The sequence below is a fragment of the Canis lupus genome, chromosome 21, assembly GCF_048164855.1.
Source record: "Canis lupus baileyi chromosome 21, mCanLup2.hap1, whole genome shotgun sequence".
Lineage (NCBI taxonomy): Eukaryota > Metazoa > Chordata > Mammalia > Carnivora > Canidae > Canis > Canis lupus.
Genome location: NC_132858.1, coordinates 30,546,680 through 30,569,052, shown reverse-complemented (window position 1 = coordinate 30,569,052; position 22,373 = coordinate 30,546,680). Strand labels below are relative to the sequence as shown.

At 62.8% G+C, this 22,373-nt stretch overlaps 3 protein-coding genes across 15 annotated transcripts; all 3 read right to left on the bottom strand.

Annotated features, from left to right (window-relative positions):
- Positions 1-1,620: 1,620 nt before the first annotated feature.
- CEND1 (cell cycle exit and neuronal differentiation 1) lies at positions 1,621-4,022 on the bottom strand. Of its 3 annotated transcripts, none has more exons than XM_072791200.1 (2): positions 3,874-4,022; positions 1,621-2,607 (listed from the first exon to the last, which is right to left on the bottom strand). In XM_072791200.1, the coding sequence occupies exon 2, from the start codon at positions 2,512-2,514 to the stop codon at positions 2,065-2,067; it is 450 nt and encodes a 149-aa protein (XP_072647301.1). In that variant the 5' UTR covers positions 2,515-2,607; positions 3,874-4,022; the 3' UTR covers positions 1,621-2,064. The 3 variants fall into 3 exon arrangements, with proteins under 3 accessions (XP_072647301.1, XP_072647303.1, XP_072647302.1); XM_072791202.1 differs by lacking the exon at positions 3,874-4,022 and adding an exon at positions 3,526-3,666; XM_072791201.1 differs by lacking the exon at positions 3,874-4,022 and adding an exon at positions 3,515-3,658.
- Positions 4,023-4,320: 298 nt separating this feature from the next.
- On the bottom strand, positions 4,321-9,734 carry SLC25A22 (solute carrier family 25 member 22). Of its 3 annotated transcripts, XM_072791194.1 has the most exons (10): positions 9,716-9,734; positions 8,591-8,703; positions 8,360-8,485; positions 8,042-8,097; positions 7,280-7,370; positions 6,668-6,855; positions 6,406-6,571; positions 6,154-6,308; positions 5,986-6,061; positions 4,321-5,905 (listed from the first exon to the last, which is right to left on the bottom strand). In XM_072791194.1, the coding sequence occupies exons 2-10, from the start codon at positions 8,608-8,610 to the stop codon at positions 5,752-5,754; spliced, it is 1,032 nt and encodes a 343-aa protein (XP_072647295.1). In that variant the 5' UTR covers positions 8,611-8,703; positions 9,716-9,734; the 3' UTR covers positions 4,321-5,751. The 3 variants fall into 3 exon arrangements, with proteins under 3 accessions (XP_072647295.1, XP_072647294.1, XP_072647296.1); XM_072791193.1 differs by lacking the exon at positions 9,716-9,734 and having other exon boundaries at positions 6,668-6,786; XM_072791195.1 differs by lacking the exons at positions 8,591-8,703; positions 9,716-9,734 and having other exon boundaries at positions 6,668-6,811; positions 8,360-8,445.
- A 468-nt stretch (positions 9,735-10,202) lies between these two features.
- On the bottom strand, positions 10,203-22,153 carry LOC140612942 (probable inactive 1-aminocyclopropane-1-carboxylate synthase-like protein 2). 9 transcript variants are annotated; one of them, XR_012014066.1, is made up of 8 exons: positions 21,363-22,153; positions 15,552-15,682; positions 12,965-15,269; positions 12,541-12,586; positions 12,308-12,449; positions 11,074-11,236; positions 10,862-10,975; positions 10,203-10,416 (listed from the first exon to the last, which is right to left on the bottom strand). XR_012014066.1 is itself a non-coding variant. In XM_072791197.1 (6 exons), exons 3-6 carry the CDS (start codon positions 13,120-13,122, stop codon positions 11,163-11,165), a joined length of 420 nt encoding a protein of 139 aa, XP_072647298.1. In that variant the 5' UTR covers positions 13,123-15,269; positions 15,552-15,682; positions 21,363-22,153; the 3' UTR covers positions 10,203-11,162. The 9 variants fall into 9 exon arrangements, 4 of the variants coding, with proteins under 4 accessions (XP_072647298.1, XP_072647300.1, XP_072647299.1 ...); XR_012014067.1 differs by lacking the exon at positions 11,074-11,236 and having other exon boundaries at positions 10,862-10,978; XR_012014068.1 differs by lacking the exon at positions 11,074-11,236 and having other exon boundaries at positions 10,203-10,395; positions 10,862-10,978.
- Between the last annotated feature and the right edge of the window lie 220 nt (positions 22,154-22,373).

Sequence of the window (22,373 nt, the reverse complement as noted above, 5' to 3'; positions counted from 1 at the left end):
AAGTGGACACGGGATCCATAGGTGGTGCAACTTCACAATGTGGCTCAGCCCAGGAAGGGTGTTTTGACCCCCGCCGCACCGTGGACGGGCCTGGAGGACGTGGGCCAGACCTGGACGCCGCAGGATTGCCCCACGCGAGTCCCTAGCTCTCTGGACCTCGCGCAGCAACACACGTGCCTAATGCCCAAGCTGTGTGCTCGATTCAGCCGGGCTGGGGAGGGTTCTGCGGATTTGACCACGACAGAGGTCTGCATGCGGTGCACGCATCCCACCCCAGACACGGGGCCCACGTGGCATCACGATCATATCTTGAGTTGCAAAGCCTTGGAAACAAGCTTGGCCCCCGGGGGACCGACGAGGGCGGCAGGCGGCGGCGGGACTTCTAGGCGGAGATGGCGGAGCTCTGCGCCCTGCACACGTTCTCGAGAACATCAGGGGAGCCTGTTCGGGTTTAGAGCATAAGCCACAGAATGGGGAGATGGGGAGAGGGAGTGGACAGCCAAGGGTGGCAGGTGACCCGACGAGCCCGAGGGGTGGCCCTGGTGCAGCGGGGCAGGCGGGCCGGATGCTGGACTTCAGGGCCACTGCCCTGCTCCACGGCCCCCCGCCCCGTGGGCCTGGCTCTGGCAGGTGGCTGTGGGTGGGGTCTGGAGGGCGTCCCTGGGCTGGGACTTCAGGGCCGCTCGGCATGTTTTTGCTCTAAGTGGTTCTCCAGACCTGCCTGGGCCTGCTGTGTGGGGACACGGCTGGGGAGTGCCACTCAGGGAGGTGGATACCAGGAAGAGAAGAGAAGGGCGTGCCCCCGACATGGCAGCCCCACGGGGCCTTGCCCCCCGCCAAGCGCCTCCCGCTTGCCCACAGCTGAAGTCCTCAGCTGGGGAGGGCTCGGGCAGCTGTGGGCCGTGGAGGAGGAAAGCCCGCCTCCCCAGTCTGGTCTGGGCCCCACAGATGGGGCACTCACGGCAGGGAGTGGAGAGACACCCGCAGGCCGGAGACCTGAGCCCGGGAGCGAGGTGCCCCGTGCGCCCACCAAGTCCAGCCCTGCGGGGTGGCCCAGGCCTGGGGCTGGGAGTCCACCTAGGGTCAGGGCCCAGGCTCCCTGTTCCTCCCTGGAAGCCTGGCGGGGCGGCGGGGGCCCGGCCTCGCGTGGGCCCTGCTCTCCCAGCCCCGAGCAGGCGAGGACACCAGCCCGGCCGTTACACAACATAGTTTATTTCAGACTCGGCCTGCGCTCAGGCCCGGGGTCTCAGCGGCCGGCTGGCCAGGCTCCCCCCGTGCCCGCACCCGCTGCCACCGCACCGAGGGCTGCACGGCGCAGTGTCCCTGCAGGCCCAGCGGGCTGGTGCCCATGGGTGCCGGGCCCCCTCCAAGCAGCTCTACTCTACGGGTTATTGCATGTATACGCTAGTGAGACTCAAAGGGTGCAGTGGGGCGGGGGGCTGGGCTGGGCAGCCCTCCGCTGCCCCCCGGGGCACAAGCTGGGCCTGGCTGGGGCACAGGCGATGGGCGGGGGGGCACAGAAGCTCGGCCGCTGCGTGGCCTTGGCTCAGTCGCCTGGCGCCGGGCGTACACACGTGGACCCCCGGCCCGGCCCAGCTACAAACAAAGAGCAGAAATGGGGAGAGTGAAACAGCCATACCCTTTAATGTCCCCACACGGGCTAGGCCTGTGCCCTGGGGACCCGTCCGCACCCCGCTGCCAGGGAGCGCACAGGACCACCGGGGCCTCTCTCGGGGCCGGCGGGCGCTCGGGAGTGTGTCCAGGGGGGACACGGCTGCGGCTGGCGGGCGGGCAGGCTGCACCGGAGGGCCGCTGCCCCCACCGCCCCCGGACCACGGCCCCAGCAGGGACGTCTGCCCGGGACGGGGAGGGGAAGTGCTGGGGGCCTCGAGGGGGCTTGCTTTCCATTGCAGGGGCCGGTCCGTGTCGGTGCCTGCGCGTGTGTGGGGGCTGCGCATATATGTGTTACACAGGTAGGGACGTCTAGTAGCTGCGTGAGCTGGGCATGCACTACGCTCCTGAGGTCTGTACAGAGTGGCTCTGCCCCCACCTGGGCACCGGCCATCATTTTTTCCGGGCCAGGAAGGCCACACCTAGGATTAGTGCCATGGCTGCCACGGCCACACCCCCCGCCACCAGCAAGGGCGTCAAGTTCTCAAAGGGGCAAGGGCCTCGGCCCCCGGGGCCACCGCTGGGGGCTTCCTCCTCCTCGGCCCCGTCCCCGGGGCCCTTGGGCTCGGGGGTGGCTTCGGGGCTGCTGGGGGCTGCCGGGGCCGGCTTCAGGTTGCTGTGGTTATTGAGGAGGGTGGGGTCAGCCTTGGCCGGGGTCTTCTTGGCAGTTGGTGGGGTGGGGGCCGCCGCAGGCTCTTGCTTCTCTGCTTGGGCCTCCTTCTTCCCGGGCTTAGCGGAGGGGGCTTTCCCATCTGCAGCTGGCGGGGCTCTGGGCTCAGCAGCAGCCTGGGGGGCCTTGGTGTCGGGCTTGGGGCTGCTGGTCGGCTTCCCCCGGGACTCCATGGTAGGAGGAGCTGCAGGCTGCGTGGGGTGTGCGTGGACAGGTAGCTGGAACACAGCGGCTCAGGACAGCTCACCCCTGGGCATTATCTAGGCCTGGAGAGAGACACAGTCAGGCCGGGGCAAGAGACTCAGCCCTCCTGGTGGCCCCTACCATCTTGTCCCCACAGAGGCCCCGCCCAGGTCTCTGGACAGCCCCAGGAGACCTCGCTCAGGGCGCTCTTCTTGCAGGGCCTGTTCTCCGTCTGTCCCCGACCGACCGCTCCCCAAGAAGCCCCTCCAACCGCACAGGAAGAGCCTGCTTGCCCCAAGCAGACTGGGGGACGGGATGAGACCAGCCATCTGCAAAACGGTCCTGCTCCTACGTGTGCAATTTCCATCTGGCCGGGGGAAGGGGGGCCGAGGGGGGAGGGTATGTGGTCCTGAGGAGGCATGTGGTCAGCGGAGGGCGTGGCAGCCGTGCGGTGCCAGGGCAGGAACCCAGGCTGGGCTCGCTGGTGCCAGGGGGTGGGAACAGGCCCTCGCTGCCAGAACTGGGATACAGCACACCTGAGGTGTCGCCCCGCGGCTGGAGAAGCTAGGCGGGCAGGCAGGGACAGGCCCTGCCCCTCCCCAGCTCCAGGGACCTACCCCCAAGACCCGCCTTGCCTGCTGCCGTTCAAGGGCAGGGAGTCCTTCCTGAGCCTATGGGGGGGGCCCCTGGTGTGAGCCTGGGTGGACACAGGCCATGTCCGTCAGCCCCAGCACCCTCAAACCTGGCCCCGGGCAGAGGATGGGGGCTCCAGGCTATGGGAAAGGCCGGGCCCAGATCCTGTGTTCCATTGGGGGGTGCTGGGGGAACTGGGGGTACCGGCTGGGCCTGAGCCATCTCTCCCGGAAGATCTGGACGCCCCCTGTCTGCTCCTCCTCAGGGAGGATTAGAAGCCCCCCCACTGGGGGCAGGGAGCCCACCTGGGAAGCCGAGGCCCAGGTTTTCCACCCAGGTCAGGCACCCTGACCACACCTGAAGGTCACCTGTAGGTCGCTGCGTGATGAGGGTGTCCCAGCGAGCAGCCCAGGTGCTGCCCCGCTTCCCGGGGAGCCCGGGCGGCCCCTCGACCCCTGCCGCTCGGGATGGGCGCCCAGCTGCGGGGCGCCGAGTTCGCCAAGGGCGGGTGGTCTGCGCCCCCCGCAGCCCCCCGTTATTTTTGGTTCGCGCTGACGTCAGCCAGTGCCCCCTCCCCCTCCCAGGAGCCGCGGGGCCGGAGAGAGCGGGGCCCGCCAGGCGCCCCCCGTGACCTTCAAGGCGGGAGCTGCCCACTCGCCCCGCGAGGCCGCCCCGTCGCAGCCCGCGCCCCGGGCCCCGGAGCCCCAAGGCCTTACGCTGCTGCTCCCGGCGCTCGGTCCTCGGCGCGGCGCGCTCTCCGGGACCAGGGCGGCGGCGGCTGCGGCTGCGGCTGCGGCTGCGGGGACTGGGAGTTTCCCACAGTGCACTGCTCTGGGCGCCGCAGCCCGAGGGGGCGGGGCCGCATCGCCGCAGGCCCCGCCCCCTCGGCCTCCACGGCGCCCCCGGCTGGCGGGAACGCCGGGCCCGGCCCAGCTCCGCTGTGGGGCCCCAGGACGGTTGCGTTGGGGGGGGTGGGAAGGGGGCCGCCGTCCCGCACCTCCGATCCCGCCGCCGAGGGGATCGGGGGGCCCAGGCCCTCCCCCAGGTCGGGGCGGGTCCGCGGGTGGATGGACGGAGGTCGGCGAGCAGGGCAGGGAGCCGGTTCCGAGGAGCACCCCCACCCCACCCCACCCCTGCCCCCAGTGGATCTCAGAGAGACGCCATCTACTTAGAATATTTATTTATCTTCTCACAAGACAAGACACAAAAAGTTACAACTTCTTAAAACTCTTCAAAAGAAAAAATATAATTCTGTAAGCAGCAGCAGCAGCTTCCAAGGTACAGATGTGGTGGGAGAGGACGCTCCCAGGAACAACCGTGAACTGCGGGGCCGGGCCCGAGCCCCAGGTAGTGTCACCGGAAGGGGCCTCCGAGGAGGACGGAGCCCAGGTGGGGTACACAGCACCAGCACATCAGGATCAATCACCGATACAATCACGTGGCCTGGGGTGGGAGGGGGGGGGTTGGGGGGCAGGGGGCAGGCCTGCTTTGGCTCACAACATCCACAAACGAGGGCGGGTCCCGGGAGGGAGGGCAGAGTTTACGGAGTGTGGTCAGAGCCCTTCTGCAGAGGCCCAGAGAGTACGGTGGGCCCTGGCAGGGCGGAGGGGGTAGGTACCCCCAGGCTCCATACTGGTCCTCATGCCTGCCCTCCCTACTGGCCAATCCTGGACCCAAGGTCAGGGGGTCTCAGGAGAGGGGTCTGCCAAGGTGCAGCAAGAACCAGGCTGGAAAAATAAGTTCCTGGATGGGGTCAGAGGGGAGCCTAGGGCGCACACAGCACAAACACACACACATTGCCCGCTGTGTGGGTAAGGCCAGCAGTGCCCCCCCACCGCACACAGCCCCACCTCTGAAGGGCCAGGTCAGTTGAGGGTTGCTGGACACAACCTGCTCCCCAGACATTTACACATGCACACAGACCTCACACGCTACGGGTCCCTAGCCTGCGGCGGGGGTAGAGGCCCACCAGGAGGGATGCTGGATCCCACGGAGGGGGGGGGCTTGCCTGGAGGGGTCAGACCTCAGTGTGACCCCCCGCTCGGACTCCTGGCTCAATAATGGGGGGCTGGAGACCCCAATCCTCCCGCAAGGCTGGCCAAGGTGAGAGGGGCAGCGGCAGGGAGAGGCTGGACGGATGGACACAGGGATGGACAGAGCACTTGTGCTCGGCAATAAATAGGTTTGTGCAGGGCCCCCTTTGTGGACTAGGGGCCAAGCCTCGGGGACGAGAGCTGGTAGACTGGAGTGTAGGGTCCGCTGGCTCAGCCCAGGCCTGGGGGCCCCAGCCCAGAGACCAGCTCTGTCCCTGGGGCTGTTCAGGCCGGGGCGGAGCCGTGGCGGGGCTGGCTCCAGGAATGTAAAGGTTTCTGCATTTTCTACATAAATAAGACATTGCTCCCAGTGGTGGCACAGGCAGGGCCCCTCAGGGGCCCGGGTGCACCACCCATGTGGACCCTGCTCCCTTCCTCCGCTTCCCCCCACCCGCGTGGAAAGGCTGGGGAGAGACTTCCTCTGCTCAGTCCTGGGCGGCCACTGGGCTCCGGCCCCCACTCTGGTCCCGCTGGGCTGGAGGGCGTGGGTGGCCGCTGGGCTCAGAGCTGGGGCCCAGGCAGCAGCCCCAGCAGGCTCTCGGCGATGCCCAGGAAGTAGACCACTTGAGCGATGCCGAATAGCGGCGCGATGACCAGGGCGCGGCAGTAGGCGCCCTTCAGGAAAGCCGCGGGGCCCTCGTGCCTCAGGATCTTCCTGTGGGGAGACGGTGGTCAGGACTGCTGGCCCCAACCAGCCCCAGCCCCGGCCCGGCCCCCGCCCCCGGGCCTCCCCACCTGGCGCAGTCCAGGAACCCCGTGTACGTGTCCTCGTTGACACCGCGCTGCAGCGACTGGAGCCTCGTCTTCACCACTGCAGGGGGGTGTGCGGGTCAGCGCGCGGCCCACCTCCACCCCACGCCTGAGCCTCCACCTCCAGCCCCCCACGCAGTGCCAGGCACTGACCGTCACAGGGGTTGACGGCCACGGCGGCCGCGCTCCCAGCCACACAGCCAGCCAAGAAGGACACATAGAAGGGAGACTTCTCCCCAGATGCGGGACGGCCCAGCTGGTTCAGGTTGGCAAAGAGGGGGAAGTAGACGATGGAGAAGGGGACGTCCCTGGGTGGGGAAGAGAGGGCCGCTGGTCACCTAGCTGTGCCCTAGCGGTGGGCGGTGGGCAGGCCTCCCCGCCCCCAGACCCTCGCCGGCCTGCCACCTGAGCAGCGTGGCCCCCAGGCCCTTGTAGAGGCCGGCAATGCCCCGGCTCCGAAGCAGGTCCCGGGTTAGCTGGGTAGCTGTGGGCCGGGGGGCGGCCGGGGCCTCCATGGCGGGCTGGGCGCCCCCTTGGGCAGATAGCTGGGCCTGAATCTTCTTCTGGGCAGCTGGGGAGAGAAGGCAGGGCCTGCTGGCTCTTCCTCTGCATCTCCACCTCCCCGCGGGGATGGGGCTCCAGCTGAGACCCTGCCCTCCCCCCTCACCAATGCGGCCTGCGTCCTGAAGCTGGATCTTCAGCATCTCCATGGGGGTGGTCACGATCACCTGGCAGGTGCCGGCCCCACAGCCAGCCAGCATCTCCTTAAACAAGGTCAGCTTCTGCCTGCGGGGAAGGGGTGGGGGCCGAGCTGCGGAAGCGGAAGCCCCGCCGCTCAGGGGGCTGCTGGCTGCCCTGGGCGTGAAGGGGAATGGGGTGGCAGGGGCAGATGAGGCCCTGGAGGGGTACAGGACCCGCCAGCCTCAGACTTCCCCTCCGGCCCTCCAGCAGTGGGCACCGAGCCCAGGGGACAGATGGCCCCACTGATGGGGCCTGGGAAAGGTGGAAGGGCCGTTCTCAGGCAAAGAGCAGTGGAGAGACCAGGGGCCTCATGTCCCCAAAGGGCCAGCCTTGTGGCCCGGGCCTCGGGTAACAGGGAAAGCGGGTCAGGCCCCCCACATCCCACCCTCCAGGGGCTGGTGCACGTGGCTGGGGCCTAAGCACCACTGACTCAGCATCCCTTAGTCCGAGTGCAGGAGGCAGGGGGGATGGGTCGGCAGGCAGAGCGCTCTGTGGCTGCGGACCCCTCCCCCTCACAACCTTGGCCCGCACCCCTCACCCGTCCTTGGAGAGCTGGTATCGGAAGAAGTCATTGGCTGCCAGCTTGATGGCCTTCTCTGGGGTGACAAGGGTCAGGTTCACAGCGGCTCCTGCGGGCACGGGGGACGCAGGCAGGTCGGTGGCCAGAGCGGAGGAGGCTCTGAGCCAGCACCAGCCTCCCAGCTGGCAAAGCCTCACCCCAGTCACTCCTTGGCTCCCCGTCCTGCCCTCTCACCCACATTGGTGCCAGGCGGGCAGGACCGGGCAGGGACAGGGGCAGTGCCTCCGCCTGGCGCTCCATTCACCCTGCCTGTGTGATCTTCCCGCTCTGGCCTCCCCGAGGAGCACCTCCGGGGTGGGGGGGGGAGCAGAGGTCAGCGGGTGCTCCCACTGGGTGGGGGCTGTGGGTGTGCGCAGGAGCCCCAGGGGAGGACACAGGCCTGGGTGAGCCAGAGCCCGGGAGGCAGTGGCGGGCCTCCGCTCAGGGTCTGGGCAGAGCCAGGCCTGGGGATTGTCTCCTAAGCAGCTTTGCGGTGAGGCCTCCTCCTGCGGGGCTCCAGCAAGGGCGGGCAGAGGCCCACCTGCCCCGAGGGCAGGGGGTGCCCTGGGAGGGCGCTGAGAGCTTCCCCTCCCCACGGAGGCCAGGCCGCGTGGCCCTCCCGGCACCCAGGCCCCTTGGTCCGTCCACACTCGCACAGGCCCCAGCGGGCCACCCTGCCTGGCTCTGCCCCCCGCCTCCCTGGCGCACCGGCCTCGGTGGCTGCCCTGACCCCGGCCTCACCGCGGTACATGCCGAAGTAGCCCTCGGAGCGGATGGTCTTGATGAGGCAGTCGGACCTGCGGCCGGGGAGGGGGAGGGGGAGGGGGAGGGGGAGGGGGAGGAGGAGGGGGAGGGGGGAGGAGGGGGGGTGGAGGAGGGGGGAGGAGGAGGAGCGGAGGAGGAGCGGAGGAGGGGGGAGGAGGGGGGGAGGAGGGGGGGAGGAGGGGAAGGAGAAGGAGGGGGGAGGAGGAGGGTGAGCCGAGCCGAGCGCGCGCGGGCGCGCACCCTGACCCCGGGGAGCCCCCGCCGGCCTCCCCGCCCGCCCCGCCGCGGGCTCACATGCTGCTGTACAGGCGCTGGCCGTTCTGCTGGTTCTGCAGCCGCGTCTTGGCCAGGTCGATGGGGAACACGCAGGTGACGCCGATGAGCCCCGCGATGCCGCCATTGAGGAGCTTGGCCGGCAGGCTGAGGGAGGCAGGGTCAGCGCGGGCGGCGGGGGCGGGGGGCGCGGGGGGTGCAGGGGCGCGGAGGAGGGCGGGGCGGGGCGGGGCGGGCGCGCGGCCCCCTCACCTGATCTGCTGCTCGGCCATGGGAGTGGGCGCTCCCGGTGGCCCGGGCGGCGCGGGCGAGGCGGCGGCGCGGGGCGGTCCTGGGGCCCGGAGCTCGGGGCCGCCGCTGCCGTCCTGGGGGGGCCGAGCGCGTCAGCGGGCAGGGCGGGCGCCCCGAGCCCCCCGCGCCCCCGCACGGCCACCTGGTCCCCCGCAGGCCCGCCGCGCCGCCTCCGCCCGCACACTCACACTCACACTCACGCTCGCACACACTCATGCGCACACGGGCCGCGCGCAGGAGCGCTCTCTGCCTTAAAGGGCCAGGCGCCTCCGGGGACTCGGGCGCCACCCGGCATCTGGCGGCGGCCCCCACCCCGGCAGCCGCGCCCGGCGCCCGCCCTCTTCAGGACCGAGGCTGCGGGGGCCGGAGCCCCCCCCCGCCCCCGGCTCCGCGCAGCCCAGAGGAGCCCCAGCCGCCGGGCCCCAGGCAGGCCCCCCGGGGAGAGGCGCACGCGCCCGGCGCCCCGCGCCCCGCCCCGCGCCCGCCTCCAATGCAGCGCGCCCAGGAATCTCAGCGCCCCCGGCCCAGGTCCCCTGTGAGCTCGGGGTGCGTGGGCCCGGGGCAGGGGCCGCCCACCGAGCTCCCTGCGCCTGACCCCTCCACCCCGGGGAGCCCCCGCCCTAGGGACAGGGCAGGGGAGGGGAGCGGAGCTGGCCTCGGGGACCCCGCCGGGGGCCTCCCGGGGCCCTGGAGCCTCCCCACCCCCCCCACGCCCCGGCTGCCTCCCCACCCCCCCACCTGGCTCCCCCTGGCCTCCCCACCCCCCGTCTGGCTCCCCCGGCCCCCCCACGCCCCCCCAGCTGACTCCCGGCCCCCCCACCCCCCACCCCGGCTGCCTCGCCGCGGCCCCCCCAGCTGGCTCACCCGCCCACCCCCACCCGGCTGGCTCCCCCCGGCCCCCTCAGACACCAGCTGTCACCGGCTTGCCCAGGGCACTGCCACGCGGGGTCACAAGGCTGGCTGCCGCCCGTGGTCCCCCCGAGGGCTGCTGACCGTCGCCCCGGCCTCCCGGGCCCGCTGTGCCCCGAGCGCCCCGTGCCCCCTGCCCCTGGGCCCCAGCGGCCGCGCGGCCCCCGCCCCACTCACCCCGAGTGCACCGGGGCCGGGCTGGTCGGGACTGCGGCCGCCGGCGCTCGCCGAGGAGGAGGCCGGGGCGAGGGAGGCGCCCGAGGCCGGGATTGGCCGCCGGGCGGGGCGGGGCCGGCCTTGGGGGGGCCACTTTCTCTTTCACTTTGGGCGCGTTGGCGACTGTGCGGCCCGGAGCCCGAGCGGGAGGGGGTGTGACAGCTTCCGAGGCCTGGTCAGCCCCTGGGCAGTGGGCGGGGCTCACGCTGACCCCCGCCGGGGCCCACCGCCACCCTGGCTGCCCCAGGGCCCCCCTCCCCCCCAACCCCAGCCCTGGCCCACCACGACCCCAGCTGCCCCCAGGGCCCCCCCTTAACCCACCAACCCCAGCCCCAGCCCATCCCGACCCCAGCTGCCCCCGGAGGCCCCCCACAGCCTGGGCTTACCACGACCCCAGCTGCCCCCACCCCCCTCCGGGGACCGGCCCCCACCGTGACCCCAGGCCCCCCCACCCCCACCCAGCCCCAGCCCACTGGAACTCCAGCTGCAGCTGCTGGCTGGTTCTGTCTAGGGCTCTGGGACCCCAGGGATGGGGCGCTCTGTGTGCCCAGGTGCCCTGGGTGGACAGGGGTCTGTGCCCACCTCTGTTTGTGAGACCTGCATGTCTGTTGGATGAAGACACATTTTGTGGAAACCTCCCCCTGGGGCAGAGGAAGATATCCCTGTCGACAAAAGAGGTCAGGGAAGGGGTGGCAAGGTCCCCAGAGGCTGCTGGCTACCACCCACACAACTGCTTACCTGGCAGGTCCAGAGGGCATGGGAACTGGCACTCCCAGAGCCCTCTGCCCTGCCAAGGGGCCCCCAACACACACACCCATGCCCCTAGCCCCCAGATAAGAGTCTGATCTCTGAACTTCCACCTGACTTTTGCCTCCTCACCTCCCCCCCACACACACACCCCACCGCCTCCAGGTGTAGACTGACTACAGCCAGCTGTTTGCTGCCCCAGGGCATCAGGGGCAGGGGCTATACTCTCTGAGGCCTACCCCTGCCCTCCGGGGAGCCGAGTGAGCCCTGCCTCCCAGCTAGGGTATGGGACACCTGGGGGGGGCCCCGGAAATCAGAAAGACTAAGGTGAGCAAGAGAGGGGTCCAGAGGGATCCTTACCAGGGCTCCCTGCCTGGGCTGGTGCCAGCTGTTTCTCTCCAAGACCGACTCCGTGTCACAGCTGAGCTGGTAACACCCGTACTCAGCACACCTCAACAGTCTGGTAGGAATGTTCTGCTTGGGTTTACAGCCGCGATATAAAGAGTCAGGGTGCCCCCTAAGTGAGGTAGACTCGCTGCTGCCAACAGGGCAGATCCTCCGAGCTCTCTTACCTCCTGCCTCGGAGCCCCGCGGTGGACTTTGAGCAACTTAGATATGCTCGGAGGCGCCCTTAGCCCGGTTGCTCAGCACTGGCAGCACGTTAGAACCACTTGGGTGGGGGGATCCCTGGGTGGCGCAGCGGTTTAGCGCCTGCCTTTGGACCAGGGCGCGATCCTGGAGACCCGGGATCGAATCCCACGTCAGGCTCCCGGCATGGAGCCTGCTTCTCCCTCTGCCTATGTCTCTGCCTCTCTCCTCTCTCTCTCTCTCTCTCTCTCTCTCTGTGTGACTATCATAAATAAATAAAAAAAAAGAACCACTTGGGCTTTGAAAAGTCCCGATGGCCAGACTATGCCTCCAGAGCAGCTAAACCAGAATCTTTGGGGCTAGGGCCCACAGATCAGTATTTTATCTCCCCCAGATCATTGTCATGTGTCCAAGCTTGGGAAATGGCGTTCCAGGGGCCGGGAACCTGGTTTCTGCCAAATATCAAAGGGGCCGGCACCACGCACGGAGCCATCTGGTTGGATCTCTCCTAGCTTCCCTTTTCCCCCTGCCAAAGCTGAAATCAAATTGTTTCTAAACCAGATTATCAAATTACATTAATTTGTATCATTATATCCCAGCTTTTAATTTAAGTCCTGCAGCCTGGCATCTGCTCTGTTATAGGGAACCAAAGAAAGGGGGCCTTACCTAAGTTTGGGCCATAGCATTAAACGGAGGGGGTGGGAGGAGGTTTCCTCTAAAGCCTGGAATCCCTTGGGATCCACGGGGAGCTGAATTCAGGTGCCATAGATCTAACCACAGCAACTTGCCCAAATGGCAGCTCTCCGTGGGTCGCCTGGGAAGATGAAGTTAAGTCCTATTCCAGGAGTCGGGGCATTTCTTTGTAATCTTTACCTGAAGCAAGCAGGGGATGGGGGGGGGGTGGACTGACTGTGTGAAGACTGGTTTCTGTCTTTCCAGCCCTAGGGAACAACTGGACTATATGCCCTTTCCAGGCAGCGCGTGGGCTCCAAGCAGCCCAACAGGAAGGCCCATCTGTGTTTTAGTTTAGACCAGCAGTTCCATCTTCTGACTCTTCCCTACCCGCATCCTGCCCGCTTTCAAACTCCTGTCCTGCCACCAAGACAGTGAACTGGGTGTCAGCGGATTCGAGGGCTGTCAGGGGCCCAAGCAGACCCAGGAATGCCCCCATTGCTGTGAGGTCTAGCCAAGGTCCTGGCCTGGGATGGGACTCGGTACCTGTGTCCTGAAGCAGCCGGCACAGCTGGTACTGGGCGATGCCAGGCACACCGCGGAGGCGGCCAGAAGGGCTCACAGCAGAGGCCACCCCCTGGTTGTGTGTGTGAAGAACACGAAAACGGAAGCCAGAGATGCCGAAATCCTAGAGGGGAAGAAGGAGGGGAGGGAAACCTGGTTTGCCCGGCTCCCGGCTCCCTTTCCTTTCCCACCAAAGACAGGAAGCTGGGGCTCACCCTACTGGTGCCCCCGATCACATGGGTCCTGCTGGGGTCGGGCAAACTGGAGAGGAGACAGTACGATCAAGGTCATGAAGAACTACTGAAGGATGAAACTGGAGTCAATGAGACAAGACAGGAAGGCGGGCTTGAGGTCCTTCTAGACATGAGAGCCTGCAGGGCCCAAAGCTCAAGAAACAGTTGCCGCAGCGAAGCTGGGGAGGCAGCTAGAGGTCCCCTTGGGAACTCGGCGGGTCAGCTCCCCGGTGCCCGCTCAGCCAAGTCCAGGACCGTCAGTCTGGCCGGGGCCTTCCTGCAGCTGGTGCAAAGCCCCCCTCCTGGCAGGCAGCTCTTCACACATGTGGGCCACCCACCGTTTCCAAAACGTGCTGCCCCACTTTTGGCAAAGCTGCTCCTTCTGCCTGGCCTGGCCTGGCCTCACCTTTCCACGCTCAGAACACTGTGGAGCATGATGGGTTGGTCGAGCACAGGCAGCACGTCAGTGTCCCCTGTAATCACACGTAGGCTGTACCTGCAGATCGCACGAAAGAAGGGAAGCAATATCTGGGTTCCCGCTAATCTCCCCTCGGTCCCTTTCATGGTCTCCTCGGGCTACAGCTCTGATACTCTTACTGCTCCAGCACCCATCCAACCCTCCCAAAGGGGGCGTGGTGAGGTCGGGGGGTGGGGGGACCGGAAGGGGTCCTTAGACCTGGCTTGGGGGTAGGAAGGAAGAGGATCCAGAGACGCTCAGGAGAACATCGAATCCTTCATCTGTCAGGCAGAGGCCAGTGCAATGGGGAGGGTGCATCTCCCAGCAGGAGCTCCCACCCAGGGTCCCGACTGAATAGTGACATTATGTATGTGGCCGTCATGTTTGTTCTCCCCATGGCCCCCTGGTATCTCCATTTCACGGACCAAGAAACAGTTTCTTCAAAGAGACAAAGTTAATTCCCTCGCTTAGCAGGTGCTCTAGCTGGGGTTTGAACCCTGTCCTGTCAAATTCCAGCCCACACCCTTCCAGCGTTCCTCCTCTCGTCCTCAGGCCCTGCCACAAACTGGGCTGGACTAGAGTCATGAAATTTGGACGCGTGTGTTTCTTCTAGAAAATGGGAGATCATCGCCCCTAACCAGTGAGGACTCCAGAGGTAACTGATGTTAACATGCGCGTGGGAACGGGACACGGGGTTCTCTGGGGACACGTCCTCACCCGCATAGGGTCTGGGAGTCCGGCTTGGCCTCAGGCCAAGTGGCCGCGAAGTGGCTGCTGGGAGAAAGTGGTTACGTGGCAAGAAGAGGAAAAGCAGCAAAACCAGATCACATTTGTTGTGTCGGTGTCTGTACCCGGGCAAAAGAATAAAAAAGGAAAATGGCAAAAAAAAATGTTTGGCTGAAGCATGTGGGTACGTTTGCTTTCACTTCAATTTCAGGGAGTCGTGCACAGCTTTGCAGGGTACACTAGGCGGTAAGACTATCGGGGTACATTGCATCGGGTTCTGACTTCTTGGCCTCGAGTGACAGGAACCTGCTCAGGGGCCTCGTCTCGAGGGGTGGAAGTCCAACCTCTCGGCAAATTCCAGGTATTTGTTCAGTGAGTCTCGGGAGTAGATGTCTCCCAGAGGGCTCCGAGGGTTGATTAGCGTGAGGCCTCTGACCTTTCTCCCCTAAAAAAGACCAAAAAACTGAAAACAAAAAAACAAAATAAATAAAACCAACCAACCCCCCCCCCAACCATAACGGAGTTGGACACAACGGGTCCTACACATCTACCTCGAGTTCAGCCAGGGATCAAGTCAAGATGCCCAGTTCGCACACTTACCCGAGGCCTATCGTCGGGATCTGAGCTCCTCCGGGAGGATCTCGAACACGCAGCTCTCCCACTGCCCCCGGGGACAGCAGGAGCGAGGACCCGGCTCAGGGCTCCCAGCGGGACATGTCCCTGGGGCCCACAGCGCCTTGGCCCTCCAGCCCCGTTGGGGCAGCGGCACCCACCCTCCAGGCGTCGGCCTCGTCACGGCAGGCCCGGCCTCACGCACGGCCCCCCAGCGCCCGGTCCTTGCCTCCGTGGTCGGGAAGGCAGGCACGGCCCCAGCACCGCCGACCCAGAGCTCCGAGCCTCAGCCCCCATAACCCCGAGCAATCCCTCGCGCCCGGGCTGCGGTCCCACTGCACTCTCCCTGCCCCGATTTCTCTATCCTTCCCCCACTGTCGCTTACATGGGGGGACTGCAGGGGCCCTTCCCCTTCCACATGCCGCGGGACATTCCACGGCCTAGGTGGGCTAGCGGGGAAGGGGCCCACCCTCAGCTCAACCTTCCAGTACAGGCGGGAACTGAAGGTGGAGCTGCCGTAGAAGCAGGTGGGGACCAGAGAGCCTTCTGGAAGCACGGGAATGAGGCCGTCTGTCCGGGGGTCTCTCTGTCAGGACATGCCAGGCCCCCCAGACCAGTAGCCACACTACGGACGGAGAAGGCTCCTTGGGCCATCCCTCCTACCCGGGGCTTAATTTTTGGTCTGAGGCTCCGTAGAAGTGACCTTCCTGTAGCCGTTCTTTGGGGAAACACTAGAGAAGGAGGAAGGGAAGACTGTGGCTCCGAATGGTCTGGGATCCCGGTGACAAACCCCAACGGGCCCGCTGGCAGGTGGAGCGTAGTCCTCGGCGCGTCTCGCCAGCCGCCGTCCATGCCTTGGGAGCCGAGGTCCGTGCCGGGGAGGGCGGGATCTCTGCGCGGCTCGGGGTACCTGCACCTGGCGAGCCCATCGGTTCTTTCCTTCCCCCCTTCGGCCTCACTGATGAGCTAACCAAGGGCCCAGGCCTCCGAATGGAACTGGCCGTCTGGGTAACCGCCTTCTGCACGGCCGGAACTCGCTGGGCCCAACGCCCTTGCTTGGGTGGTGGTCGGAGGGAGGCTGACAACACATCCCGCGGCCTTATTGGACCTAAACTAATTCACCGCCCCCCTTCTTGGCAGAGGAGACAGGAGTTAGGAAGTTGAAATGGCTAAGCCAGCTTCCCGGGGCTCTCCGTACCGGAGGGGGGTCCCGAAGCCCAGCTAATGACGCAGCGAGTTGGCTCCAGTTGTCCCTATTTCTGAGGCGACCTCCTTGAGGACTGTCCCGTGTTTTCCTTCCATACTCGTGGGGGCCCGAGTCCATCCCTCCTACAGAAGTAACAGGAAGGTGTTCTCATTGGGGTAGAAGTTCCAGCGCTTCGGGGCAAAGGCCTATGCGTCCAAATATCCTTCTTCCCTAAGACCGGTGCCTGCGTGCTGCTGTTTCGCCGGGGGAAAGCAGGGCGCATTGACTTTCCACCCAGATCACGCAGAACCTTGGCGGCCATGGGGAGTACAGAGGCAATTCAGAGCCACCACCTGGAGACCCACAGGAGGCAGAGGTCAAAAACCATGTAAGTCCCCATGTGAGAAGGTCGAGCCCCTTTGTCTCCCACCCCCGCCCCCGCCCCCAGGAGGGACAGGCACCGGGAACTCCCTCATGTGGGACCCACTGGTCTTTGCTCTGCCCTGGCCTTGAGGGTCTCTGCTGGTTCTAGAAAATTCAGAAATTCCCCCAAGAATACCGCCCTCTACCAGGGAAGCCTGAGACTGCGGGACTGACTCCCGTTTTCGGGATAGAGCTGAGCAGGTGGCTTGCAGGAGTGGGTCGGGAGTCGGGCGTCCTCCCCCCACAGCCCGTGGATAGACCCGGAGGGACTGGTGCCCAGGCCCCGGCCTTGCCTCGATCAGCGTCAGCCTACGGTCTTTCCCAACGAGCAGAGCATCCAACCCCACGTCACGGGGCGCCTGCCTGAAGCTATCAACTCTCCAGGTGACGCAGACCATTAAGTGTGAGAGTTTGGACAAGAACTCAGGCCTTTTGAGTTCTAGGGCACTGCTCTCTCCACCAGCCCGGGCTGCCTCCTGAGGACGTTTCACTCTGGATGTTTTCTAGAAGTTTCTAGAAGTTGTTGCCCAAAGAAATAGGGAGGAAGCCAACCAAGAATCTTGTGCCTCGGGTCCTTCCCTCAATGAGAACAGGTGTCCGGGGGCCATGAGCCTTTAGACCCGGGAATTACTCGCAGCAGTTGCCCTGTCCAGTCAGGATATTGCGGCAGGACATCCTCGGTGACGTTCATGTCACTGTGACTCTGCTGTTGACAAACAGAGCGTGAGGACAGCCAGACTGGGAAGACCCACAGGCCTCAGCCTACTGCTAGCACGCATGTGGGCCTCACAGAGGAGGACGGGGAAGCATGCCCCGTGATGAACAGAGGCCCCATCTTCCTGTCGTAGGTTACACGTGTGGGGGATTCATGGGCGAGTGTGGCCTCCCCTCCTGTGCACTTGGGCCAGGGCCATATATGCACAAACACCCATCCAGAGCACAGCCCCGAACACAGTAAGCCGCGAGTTCACATGTGTTGTTCTAGAAGCTGTTTCCCCGCTCCCTGCCCTGAACTCTTAAGTCTGGTCACTAAAGAACATTCTAGGGTGACTAGACCTGGTGTCGGGTCCCAGCACAGCCCAACACTTGGCTTACCGTCGGTCATCAGAGCAAGGCAGAGCTTATTCGCACGGATTCCAAGCTTAATGAAGCCCCGGAGATGGAAGGAGACTAACAGGTCCACTTGCCCTGCCCTGTACGGACCTCTCTCAACCTCTAGTAAGTACTCAGAACATTTCAAGGGGAAATCTCACAGCCCCACGAGGCAGTTCAGTCCATGTTTAACAACTTCAAGTGTGGACGCCCGGGTGGCTCAGCGGTTGAGCACCCGCCTTCAGCCCAGGGCGTGATCCTGGGGTCCCGGGATCGAGTCCTGCGTCAGGCTCCCTGCGTGGAGCCTGCTTCTCCCTCTGCCTGTGTCTCTGCCCCTCCCTGTGTCTCTCATGAATAGATAAATAAAACATTAAAAAAAAATAAAACACTTTCTTCTGAGAAAGGCCCACTTTGAGAAAAAGGGGAAACTGAAGAGGTAGGCACTGCATGTCCATCCTGTGCCTCAGCTAGGACCCCGCAAAGCAGGAATTGCTCTAAGAAAAAGTGATTTTGAAAGAAGGGAGGGAGGAAGAGAGGGAGGAAGGGAGAGGGAGAGACAGAGAAGGAGAGACAGAGACGGATAGAAAATCAAAAGCCTGAGCACATTTTTCTGCTGGACTAGAGGTTAGGAAACTCCTGCCCAAGGGGCCAAATCCAGCTGCCTCTTTTGGTTTCATTTTGCTTTTAACTTTTAAAGATTTATTTACTTATTTGAGAGAGAGAGAGAGGGAGAGAGAGAGATGCACACGCAGAAGGGGAGGAGAAGCAGATTCCGGGCCGAAGAGGGAGCCCGATGCGGGGCTCGATCCCAGGACCCCAAGATCACGACCCAAGCCAAGGGCAGACGCTCACCGGCTGAGCCCCGCTGGCGCCCCAGCTGCCTCTTCCTGTAAATGAAGCACGGCCGCGCACGTCTGAGGATGCGTGTCCTTGGCTGCGTGTACGCTTCCATGGGAGGGCGGAGGAGCGGTGACACAGACCCCGGCTCACGAGGCCCAACGCTTCCCTAGGTGGCCCCATGTGGAAGACGCTTGCCTTCCCTTACTCCAGAACATGGGCAGGACATCCTCGGTGAGGATTCCCCGTTTCTCCTAGGTTGGCCACTCCAGACACTCAGAGCTCGGTCTCGCATCCTTCCTGCGTCACCTCCTTACAAACGCCGCCAGCGGCTCCTGGGCCGCGGCCGTGGCCTCTCCCCGCCGGGAGCCGTGCGCGCCATACACCTGCTTCTAGATCCTCACGGAGGACTTCCAGGACGGCGGAGGCTAGGCTTCATCGCCAGCCATTCGTTCGGGGCGTGGGGGTGAAAGTCTTCAGTTCTAGCAAGCTCCCGAGACTCTCAGCTATTTAAAGCACCTTGCCTCTGAGGGAAGGCGAAGCGATGGGGAGGATGGAGGAAACACCTTCCTAAAGCCTCGAAGAGTCAACCACCCGAAATGAGGCGGCGGGAAGCCCCGAGGTAAGAAAACCTAAGGCCAACAGCTGCCTCTAATTCTTTATAGGACAGTCCTCAGGTTCCCAGACACAGAGACTCCTTTTTTTCTAAAAATCTAGATTTACACCCCTTCGGCCAGAAGGCCACAGTTTGAATTCTTATTCCGGGTTACGTGCCCCAGTGCCCTCACATCTGCCAAACCTTGTTGCCCCTCTCACGGGTTTGCGGCCCGACCTGTTCCAGCCCCGGCCAGTCTGCCGTGCTATCTCCAGGGCAGCCTGTACTCCCGCCAGCACCGCTGCAGGCTCCCGGATCAGAATCTCCCCCGGTCGGCCTTCACCTTCGTGAGCCCGGGCCTGGCACGGAGGGGGCAGGGGAGGGGCACAGCCCCGGCCCGAGGCCGAGCCCCGAGAGCAGGGCGCCGACTGAGCACTTTTGCTATGCGAGGTGGAGCAGCGACCAGACAAGCCACAGGACAAAGTAGTGCCATCCTCAGCCGTCGTACAGAGGACCTCACCCGCCAGAACTGGGAACATGCAGGCTGGTCGGAAAGAATCGAACCAACATAAGCTCTCATGTCTACGCTAACACTTTGCTCTACAAACAAATGCTCTGTTCTGGCCCAACCCCCTTCCCCTAAAAGTAGGAGAGTCCTTTCCATGGGGCTCTCAACCCCGCAGAAGGTAGGTCATGTCGTCGTTCCTGACAGCCCCCACTTTAGGATGCTCCAACTGATGATTTTTTTTTCTACTTTGCAATGGTGCAAAAGTGATATGCATTCAGTAGAGACTACTTGGAATTTTGAATTTTTTTCCTGGGCCAGACCCTGGGCACCGGCAGCAAGCGGCAGTCCCCAGTCGGCCCCATGATCACAAAGGTCCACAGGCATCTCATGACCATCCTGTACCCAGACGATGACCCTCCTGTATGCACTTGCAGTACAGGATCCGAGAAGTTACAGGAGATGTTTGACTCTTGATGGTAAGACAGACTGCGTAGAGGACTGTGCCCAGGTGAAGGCCAACGTGAGTGGGCTGAGCACGATTCGGGGAGGTCAGGCTGGACTGCGATGTTCAGCGGCTGCGGTGTATGGGACGCGTTCTCAGCCTGCAGCGGGCTCCTCAGCACGTAGCCCCTCATGAGTCAAGGAGGACGTGCACGTGGAGAGCACAGAGCGGAGTTGGCAAGGGCCAACAGGGAGTCCCGGTTCCTCCTCCCGAAGGGTGGACCCCTCCGCCCTTGCCGGTCCTGGGGCGCTGGTGGGAAGGACCGCAGCGGTGGACAAGCGCTCTTTTCCATGGGCACGAAGTTACCACCAGGGGGGGGTCTGCTTCCCTCCAGGCTGGGCCCCCGCAGAGTGAAGGCCTTGTCCCGCGTCACCTTCATAACAAAATCAAAGATGCCATGTGGTCCCAGGACTTCAGCAGTAGCTCCAGTTCGGGCTGCTAGAGGGCCACCCTTGGTTCTCGCCCTGGAAGTCCTCGACGTTACCGGCACTCCGGGATTCTCCCCCGTCCCTGGCTCTCAGCCGGAGACCCCCGGGGCCAGGAAAGCAGGAACCGGGGTCGGGCAGGGAACCTGGAGACCAGTGTGGCCAACAAGCTGCAGAGGACAGAGGCTGCTCGCCGCGGTCAGAGTGAGAGCTTCTCAGACTGGCGTGTGGAACGACGGACAGATGCCGAGGCATTTACCTCAAAGAAGTGTATTTTCTTGGCAAAACATATTTTCTAATAAGGAAGTGACTCTGTGACGAGGCCAGGAGGACACTGGCAGGTAGACCTCTGCCAAGACAGGTCTTTTCTTTTCTTTTCAAGATTTTATTTATTTATTCATGAGAGACACAGAGAGAGAGAGAGGCAGAGATGCAGGCAGAGGGAGAAGCAGGCTCCATGCAGGGAGCCCGATGTGGGACTTGATCCCGGGACCCCGGGGTCACCCCCTGAACCGAAGGTGGATGCTCTACCACTGAGCCCCCAGGTGTCCCAACATGTGTCTTTTTTTTTTTTTTTTTTTACATGTGTCTTTTCTATTGGAAAAGTCTACTGTGAGAGTTGTTGGCCCACAAAGGCAATAATGTCTCTAAGTTGTCTGCTACTGGGGCCTACCAACCCTTTCCTCAATCCTCTTGTGTGCACCCTTGGTTTCGGCATCCCCCAGCTTCCAACCGTCTACCTATTACATCACACTGTTATGGAAGAGGGCCTTTTGGGGGCACCTGGGGGGCTCAGTCGGTTAAGCGTCTGCCCTCGGCTCAGGCCCTGACCCCAGGGTCCTGGGATGGAGCCCCGAGTCAGGCTCCCTGCTCGGTGGGGAGTCCGCTTCTCCCTCTGCCTCTGCCTCTCCCCCCAGCTTGCGCGCTCTCGCTCACGCTCTCTCTCTCTCCCCCAAATAAAATCTTTTTAAAAGTTGGGGGGGGGGCTCCTATAACAGCTAGAAGCTGTGTCTCAGAATCAGCTTAGCAGATGCCAACAGCCCTTAAACAGTAGAAGCGGAGAAGGAGGAGCAAACATGGGAAACGAGCTGGGAACAGGCTGGTCTCTTGGTTGTTTGCAGTGCACAGGGATAAACTCTTTATAGCAGGAGCTTTTTTATGTCACTTTTCCGTGTACCCCACAAGCTCTTCTAGCCCTGAGTTGCCCTCCAGCCTTCCTTCCCTTTGCCACGTACCAACCTCTCCTGGCGTCCCAGTCCCCTGACCTAATTCAGACGCTTCCTTCTTATTATGGTAAGTATGATAAGGATTTCAGAGACTCCTTTATGTGCATGGGAAGCAAGGTGCTGGGAGAATACACCCCTGAACACAAGCTGCAAAACTGAAATCTCAGGTAGCAGCCTTTGAAGAACCCAGGTTATATCTTATAGCTCCTACTCACCGATTGTAGCCTGTTGCAAGAAATACCTCCCCGTCTGGGCATGGGTTTCTCCACATGAAGGTAAGAAGATACCTCAATTCAAGGTGATAAAACTGAAGCTTAATGAGGATGAGTCACTTCTGAGGTCCCACAGTAGAGCCAGGATTTAAGCCTTAGACCTCCCACTCTAGCCCAGAACTGAAATCCAGTCCTGCATGGACAGCAGCTGGGCTGCATGTCACAATGCCCAGGAGATCTCAATTTCTGGAACTGGATTAACTTCATCCCACAACCTTGTCCTCCCGTATTGTTCATGACTCAAAGCCCCTGGCCAGGAGCCGATAAATACTCTGAAAGTGGTTGCCTTGGTCTTGCATTTCTCAGAGGATCACTTTTCAAATACAGTGTCCAGAACACAAAATCCAGACACAGGAACAAACAGCATGAGACAAGACCAGTAGAGACAACAGAAAGACCCACTGGGCTCTGGCTACTAAGAGTAGACTACAAAATAATTGCTTTTCTGTTCAAGGGGATAAAAACCCAAGTCTGAAAATTGGCAGATTAGAAATTATTAATATAACAGATTTGAAAGAAAACAATCAAATAGAGGTTAAAATGCAATGACCAAAAATGTGAAAAGCCTCAATGGGACAGTTTGTCATCATATTAGATAGAGGTAAGGAGAAAATTCATGACCCAGAAGAGGAAGCTAAAGAAACTTTCCAGAGTGTTATATGAAGACACAAAAGAAAGTTAAGGGAAGATATGAGAAAGTCTAAAATATACATATACATATTCATTTGGAGTTCCGAAGGAAGAGAAAAATGGAGCAGAAATAATCTGAGTAAGATGTTTTATCAGTGCCAAATAATCAGACACCAAAGCATGGATTCAAGAAGCCCAACAAATGCAAATTAGAATAAAGAAATCTACATATACATACAGATATATATATATACATATATATATATATTTAGGATAAAATATGTATAATCTACAAAAAGACAAACATCTCAAAAGCAGCCAAGA